Here is an 8,272-nt window from a genome sequence, read left to right as displayed (position 1 = left end):
CAAAAATCCTCACCACTGGACCAATAAACAACATTCTTATCAATGGAGAAAAGATTGAAGTTGTCAAGGACTTCATTCTTCTTGGATCAACTATTAACAGTCATGGAAGCAGCAGTCAAGAGATCAGACGTACTGCATTAGGCAAATCTGCTGCACAGAAACTTTTTTAAAGTGTTGAAGAGCAAAGATGTCAGCTTGAGGACTTTGGTGCACCTGACCCAGGCCATGGTATTTTCAATAACCTCATATGGATGCGAAAGCTGGTCAGTGAATAAGGAAGTTTGTAGAAGAATTGATGCCTTTGAATTAGGTGTTGGAGGAGAATATTGAAAGTGCCATGGGCTTCCAAAAAAACCAATTAGATCTGTTTGGGAAGAAGTACAGCCAGAGTGCTCCTTAGAGGCCAAGATGGCCAAACATCATCTCTCATACTTTGGACATATTGTCATGAGGGAACAGTCGCTAAAGAAGGATATCATGTTTGGTAAGATGGAGGGTCAGAGAAAAGGAGGAAGACCCCAATGAGATGGATTGGCCAGGTGACAGCATTGATGGACTCAAGTGTGGCGGCTGTAGTGAGGTTGGCCCAGGATCAAACATTGTTTCATTCTGCTGTGCATGGGATCGCTGTCAGTCAGTTCCGACTCGATGGCACCTAACAACAACTGAACATCTCAAATGTGGCCTAGTCAGAATAGAATTAGCTCTATTATTTTCCTTCTGAAATATTTACTTCTATTGATTAGATAACTGATGGTATTGGTTACAGTATTTAATAAACAAAGCTTTTTTTTAAACCTAACCTTTAGTTAAGCACTCCTTTACTTGGAGCATTTTGTTCTATCTTTGGCCTAAATTTTATGCTTATGTTTGATCTGATGACTATTTTAGTGCTAAATGTGTATTTTGAAAAGAGTGAATTTTGTTTTAATCATTTTTCTGGGTAATACAATACCATGTCCAATTCTATAGTCTATCTGTTTTAATAAGTTGGAAAAATTTAATTTCCTTTAGGACCATTGGCAGATTAGACATTGAAGATCTCCAGACTAATAATGACATTGACCCTTTAGGTATGATTCTTCAGCCACCAATGGACTACCTTAGTGCAGCAATTCCATACTTACCTATCTTGCCTGGAAGGATATTGTTTCAAAGGTGTTTTTTAAGGGCCTATTGGAGTTAGCATATATTATTCTCCTTATCTTCTATCTATTAAGCATAAAAATAGCATTCCCCAATAGGTTGATGAACTCATGTTATCTTTTATTGATGAGCACTTACAGTATATATAATGATTTGTTAATATTTTTATCTGTGGAATTCAACATGAAGTTTTATTCAGTTGTGATTTCTTAAAACAAATTTTTCTTTTCATTTGCTGTTTTGAAAAATTGGCTCCACATGTTTTGCTTCTATGATTAATTTTTTGTGATTGGCAGTACTAACAATCTGTCTGCCTTCAGTACAGCATATACATTCAGAACCCTGTAATATAAATTATTTTATTACAGAAATACTTGAACTCATTGAATGTTGTTCTATCATTAGACCTAACTTATCTTGTGCTCACATTCTTCTTAATCTTTTTGGTCCTTGTACCTTGATTATTATTCTTTCTTGTTAAGAAAATGGCAACAACATGTTTTACTTTATTTCTGTATTTTTCCTAATATTGTGCATTTGTCTTATATAAAAATTTCAGTATAATTTCCCTTTGCTATGCACCAAGTTACATACCATGTCTTAATTCATTCTCTACTTTATCCTTTCGGACATAATAATTTTAATGAGATACATGTCAAATCCTCATTTTAAAGATGAGGAAACTAAGATCAAGAAAGTAGGAATTTCTGTTTAAATAGCATGATTTTCATTCAGACCCACCTTAAATTCCTTTAGGATCAGAGCAATATTTTGATAATCTTTATATATCCATAGTGACATAAAGGAGATGTCTCAGAAATGCTAAACTTACAAAAAAGTTCCCTAAGAGCTTCAGTTTTGTATGTGTGTGGGGTGGTGGTGGTAAGGTGGGGTGGGAATGTGTCTTAGCCTTTCTTTTTTGTTTTGAGATTGTGATCAGTTTGACCCATTCTTTCTTTAGTCTCTCTGCCCATGCAGTCATTCTTGTCTCCTTTTCAATTGTTTGAAATTTCTTTCTTGTCTTTAGATGGCATATGTTATACAGAATGTAGTTTTATGAAATAAGAGTTACATCTTTGAGTTACCCATCATTCCTACTTCTTCCTTATCAGTATCCAGTATACTCACGCAGCTTCCAGTATGACTTCATTAAGCCATAGAGAGAGAACGTTTTTAACAAGCAGTATAGACTGTTTCGGATGCTTTGCTCTTTGCGGAATGTAGCTCCTAGCAAGTACCTAACTAGTTGATACACCATGCCAATACTATAACACTGTTATGATTTCATATTTTGTCTCTGTTCTTTTGCTTAAAAAAAAAAAATAAAAAGACAATGGAGTAAGCTACAGTTTATTATTAAGTATTTATTAAGACTTCTTCAGTCAGGCAAGAAATAGATAATTAGTGTTGTATTATAGATTATAGCTGTTATCAGTGACTGAAGTGAATACTATTTTTTTTTTATTCTACCTCCCCACCCACCAACTGCAGGGGCATAATCAACCCATTTCCTGCCTCAAAAGGGATCAGAGCTTCTCCACTTCAATGTATCCACATAGCTGAAGGACATACAAAAGCTGTACTCTGTGTAGATTCTACTGATGATCTCCTGTTCACTGGATCAAAAGGTGGTATAGTTGCAGAATGTGATTATCTGTATCTTTGTTTTTATGGTTAAGTTTTAAAGGGCTTTTTAGAAAAAGGTGAACTGGTCGGAATCTGAAAGATAATCTGGTTCAACTCCTAATATTTAAAAAAATCATTATATAATTGGGAAGAAAGTAAAAATTTGTTCATGTTATATGAATAGATTGTTGAGAGACTACATTTCCCTTTAGTAGTTGAGTACCTACTGTATACAAGGCCCTGAGTTTAGTATTATAGGGTATATAAAAATTTATTAAATGCTCTTAAAGTGTTCAGTGTGGTAAAGAGAATAAAACAGGTACAAACCAACATTTCTTGAGCACTTACTGTGTTCCATGGGACTGTACTGTGTACTATACAAATTATAACTCACTTAATTCTCAGTTAATGAGATACATGTTGAATTTTACAGATGAGGAAACTGAGGATTCAAGAAACTATGCAATTTGCCTGGGAAATTTAGTAAAGCAGATTGGAAACCTACATCTACTTATCTCTAAACCTGCTATTCCCTTTGGTACCATTGCAAAAGCAACTAGAAATCAATTATAAATGTTTTGAAGATCTATAGGATAAACATTTTGGGGTTTCAGAAAAGGGGTAGACTAGATCCAGGTCTGAAAAGCAAGAGAAGTTTTGAGAAGAAGGTAACAGGATTGTTTGGATAGGATTGGCAAACAAGATTACTAAACATCATAAGTAAAGGTACGGAGGAAAAGGTGTTTCAACATTTTGTATACTTGGAACCTAAGTCCAATTGGTTTGAAAAGTAGAGTATATGTAAGAAAATAGTGGACAAAGTGGCTAGAAAGGTAAAAAAGTAACGGGTGCAGGAATTGGAAAGTTAGAAACGTTTTTTGCATTTAGGAATACAATATTCAGTTCAGTCTCTAATTACATATTGCACATTGTCTGTGACAGAAGTATAAGTAGTAAGCTATGGGATAAGGACCATCAATCCTCCTGTAAAAAGAAAAAGAAAATCAGCTCTGTGAAAATACTATAATTTTCTAATGATTCAAAATAAATTTATCTCCAGGATAATTAAAATATTCAACATATTAGAAAAACAAAATGGACTAGCTCTGTGGTTATGTTTTTAAGTTTAAAAAATCCATCTTTTAGTAACTTCTGGAAAAGAAAGGCGTTTGTGTTTATAGGTATGTGTAGAGTATTGTGAGAAAGTAATGTGTGATCAAAACAGAATGTGTTTTTTTTTTTTTAATGTTTTATTGTGAATTATTTGATAGTTTACATGGGAAAACATCCTATCATATATCATTTCATTGCCATGGTTACAATCCCCTCCATGGATCATCAACCAACCAAAGGGTATACCTTGCAAGCCTGTCCCCCCGGTCGTCAGCACACAGCCCGTCTCCCTCTCTGGGTCTAGAATCCCTATCAAAGCAGAATGTTTTAAAGATGCTGATTTGAGACAGCCATTTTAATGTGACAGGCATTTCCCAAGCAGATCTCTCTCTCTTTTTTTTTTAATTTAAGGTTTTTATTGTGGATTGAGTGAAAGTTTACAGGGCACATCATCAGTTTCACATTCAACCATTCATATAACTTGTTTCATTACATTGATTATAATCCCCTCCATATACCGTGAGTTAAAAGTATTTCTCTCTATCCACTTTAGCTTTTTAAAAACACACAAACAAAAAAACCCACTCAGTCATATATAATAATCATTTACATCTCCAAAGGGCACATTCTGCAAGTCTGTTCCTGGCCACCAGTTCATAGTCCTTCTCTTCTTAGTTGATGAATCTAGAATCCTCAGCTGCTCCCCTTCTCCAACCCCCCATCTCTGCCTCCATCTCTGGCACTGCTGTTTCTCTGGATAAGGTTCTGCACTCTGCTTGTGCACTTCTCTCTTGATGGTCCTAAGGTCCTCTGTTTCTGGACTGTAAGATTAACCACTCCCCTTTTCTTGTTACAAAACTTCTACCTTTACAAGTGTGACAGTCGCAATTAGTCATGATAACAGTTTATTCACTATTGAATCTTACGAATCTTATCCCCATCTCCTTTCACCAGACCCATCTAGACAAGATGATAGCTATTCAGTGGGGACTCTTTCTTTCCCCCAACCCTCTTAAACTAAGCTCCCTCGTGAAACCTTGTAAGCCAGTCACTTTGTGCCTTTATTGCCCCCTCATTTTAGGTAGCCAATGTCTAAGTTGCCCAGTCCTATCTACCCTGTGTACAGAGTGGATAGCATTGATACTTGATTTGAAGACTCTTTCCCTCTCTGTTGGTATTTAGAGTAACTATCACTCTGAGTATAGGTCAGGTTCACCATGAAGATGTATCTTCTGTCACTGTAGCTGTTCCAGTCTGCTTGTCCTTTCTAGTGGGAATGTCTTACCTCACAAGGTTGTGGATGGGACTCAGGATTCCATCTAAGGTCCTATACTCTATAAAGGTTTTGCATGAGGTCTATTTCACTGGGCAAGTTGTAGAACCCCTTTTAGGTATTCCAATGTTATAGGCTGAAGGCGAGCTTACAAGTTTTCTCTAATCATGTTTCCCAACATTCCTTTCTATCCCACTCAAGTGTCGATTTTACAATAGTAGGCAAGGGAAACTAATATTCATAAGGCAGTCAAGGATTTTAGTATTATTTACCCTCTTCAAGCTATACCTAGATCCCAGAGCCCTGTTGTTCCAGGGTTGAGTATGCATCACTATTTACCTCTGTCCCACTAGGCCATGCAAACCTGTCTCAGTGGTCCCCTATCTATCTTGTTCTTCTGCCTCCTCCCCAACACCCAAAATAAACCCCCCACCCCAACCCCATTGTGGTTACCTTATATTCCATTAGTTCTTCCCTCCATTTAAGATCTTTATTGTATCCAGTAATCTACGTGACCTTCCCACCACCTGGATCTCTGTTCTTCTGTGTTTACTTTTTTCACATTGTAATTGTTTTGATCATAGACTGAACTCCCAGATCCTCTGTTCTTATAATTTTATTCTGTTCTTGACTCTTTCATTTGTGACTGAGTTTAGGTTGATGCTGCCATGTACGTCATTCTGTAGTTGTTATGTGTTCTTGTTGGTTCTCAGTCCACAGAACTTCTTTTAGGATGTTTTTCATAGCAGGGTTGGCTTTGGCAAAATCCCTTAGCTGCTGCTTTTCCTGGAATGTTTTGATTACACCATCGTATTTGATTGACAGCTTTTCTGGGTAGATGATTCTTGGGTGGCAGTTTTTTTTTTCTTTCAGGGTTTTATATATGTCTCCCCATTGCCTTCTTGCCTGCATGGTTTCTGTTGAGAAATCTGAGCTTAATCTGATTTACTTGTCTTTGTATGTTATATTTCTCTTTTCCCTAGCTGCTTTCAAGATGCTGTCTTTATCTTTGATTTTGGAGATCTTGATTATTATATGTCTTGGTGATTGTTTTTTAGGGTCTATCCATGCTGGGGTTCGTTGAGCTTCTTGAATGCTTATCTTTTCACTTTTAATGATGTTAGGAAAATTTTCTTCCAGAAGCTCTTCAACTATCTCCTCTGTGGGCTTGTGTGATTGTTCCTGTTCTGGAATGCCAATAATTCTTATGTTATTCCTCTTCATGTTATCCAACATGAATCTTAGGCCTTCTTTGGATGTTTTTATCCTTTTTTATATTTGTTCTTCTATCTTAGTAGTGTTGGGAGATTTATCTTCTATCTCACTAGTTCTAGCTTCTATCTCTTCAGTTCTATTCCTTTGCCCTTTCAATGTATTGTGCATTTCTGATATTATTAATCATTTGTACCTCTTACGGTAGGTTTTGAATTGTTTCCAATGCTTTATCTATTTTATTTATTTGTTCCTGTAGCACTTTCCTGACTTCTCCCTTATTTTTCTCAACTGCATTGTATAGTGTTTTGATACCTTTTATAATCATTTTTAGGAATTCCTTCTCAGGCATTTCCAAAGTCTACCCATCTTCTAGTATGGAGTGTAGGTCTACTTCCAGCTCATTTGCCTCAGTCAACTTTATCTCGTTTTTGAACATGTGCAGATATGGTCATTTGCTTCTGTGTTTGGGGCATCTTCAGGTGTTATCTGTGGACTTAATACATAGATGGGTATGTATTTTGGCATTTTTTATGCTTTCTGAATGCTTCCAGGTAGATGTGATCAGGGAATGGGCTTCCCTTTTTACTCTTCTTCCTGAGAAGTTTCAAGATAACACTGTTGGTCATTTTGACGTAACTGAGGATTTAATTTTCAGCCTATTTCCTCTTTTGTCTGCTTGTCCCACTCCACAATCCCTGTTCAGGCCTTTTTTCTAGTTGGAAACAGTTCAGGGCCGGCTGTGGCCATTTGGTTTTAATTGGACACTGTCTCTTTAAATTTCAAGGAGATCTGTGCTCATGCGTAGTAGAACCCTCCCAAGGTGGCAAGTTGTTACCCAAGGAGCCATCAAAGCAAGTGGTCAGGTCCCCTCAAGGCAAACCCCCTTCCAAGATTGAAACTCAAATGGAATACCCTACCAGGCATATGGTCCTGTTGCTGACCACATTGGTCACTGATAAGGTGAAGTGGGGAAAAACAACAATGAAGTTGTGTTTGAAGTTCAACCACATTCAATAGACTCCTGTTAACCTGGATTGAGACCTGGGTAACCAGCAGTATGATGAGACTTGGGGACTCCTAATCCTAGGGGCAGGGACATGGCCCCAGAGAACTAGAACGGATTGTGAAGCATCCAGCTGATATAAAGAGAGGAGGGATGCACAAGAACACCACACTTGCAGATAGTACCCATTTGACCTAGCATCAATGGCTGGATGATCAGAACATGACTAGAGGAAGAAAGAAGAGGGGGAAAAAAAAGAAAAAGGAGTAACCCACTTTAAGTGGATAATCTTGACCTATGCTTGGGGATGCAGTATGACAAAGGGGCTAACAAATCTCTACAGTGAGGCTCATTCACACCCCCTTGGATAGACAGAGAGGGGGAATTTAGACATTGGCTACCCAAAATGGGGGGACCACAAAGGCAAGAAGTGACTGGCTTATAAGCTTTCAATAGGGAACCTAGCTCCAGAGGTTACAGGGAAAAAGGTAGACCCTCCACTGAATTGTTTCCAACCTGTCTGGATGGGGTTAATGAAAGGTGAGGGGGAAAGGACTCCTGTGGTTCACTAGGGAATGATTGCTATCAGGTCTGACAGTGAGTGTTGGAAAGGTAAATGTAAATGTTTAGTAACAAAAGGAGAGGAGTGGCTGATTTTGCATTCCAGGAGCTGGGATCCCTGGAACCATCAAGAGAGAAAAATGAAGTACGAGACCATGTCCGTCCATGTCCATCCGGAGAGGCAGTGACACTAGGGATGGAGACAAAGATGATGATGTGGACAGAAGGAGAGGCTGGGGACTCTGGACTCAGGGAGGGAGAGGGGTTGTGTCCTGGTGGCCAGGGCCAGGAGTGTAGGGTGTACCCTTTGATTGTTTGATGATGCAGGCAGGGGA

The 8,272-nt window shown here is 37.9% G+C and overlaps 1 protein-coding gene across 4 annotated transcripts in view; it reads left to right on the top strand.

Moving 5' to 3' along the window:
• Positions 1-8,272, top strand: part of KIF21A (kinesin family member 21A) — a 196,032-nt gene that overhangs the window by 165,651 nt on the left and 22,109 nt on the right. For all 4 annotated transcript variants that reach the window (XM_006865296.1, XM_006865295.1, XM_006865294.1 and 1 more), the window contains one exon: positions 2,638-2,774. In XM_006865296.1, coding sequence (XP_006865358.1) covers positions 2,638-2,774 — 137 coding nt within the window. The remainder of the gene's footprint in view (positions 1-2,637; positions 2,775-8,272) is intronic.

Source organism: Chrysochloris asiatica, unplaced genomic scaffold (assembly GCF_000296735.1).
Source record: "Chrysochloris asiatica unplaced genomic scaffold, ChrAsi1.0 scaffold00077, whole genome shotgun sequence".
NCBI classification, from domain to species: domain Eukaryota; kingdom Metazoa; phylum Chordata; class Mammalia; order Afrosoricida; family Chrysochloridae; genus Chrysochloris; species Chrysochloris asiatica.
The sequence above is the reverse complement of the archived record's forward strand: the minus strand, read 5'-3'. Positions and strand labels throughout refer to the sequence as shown.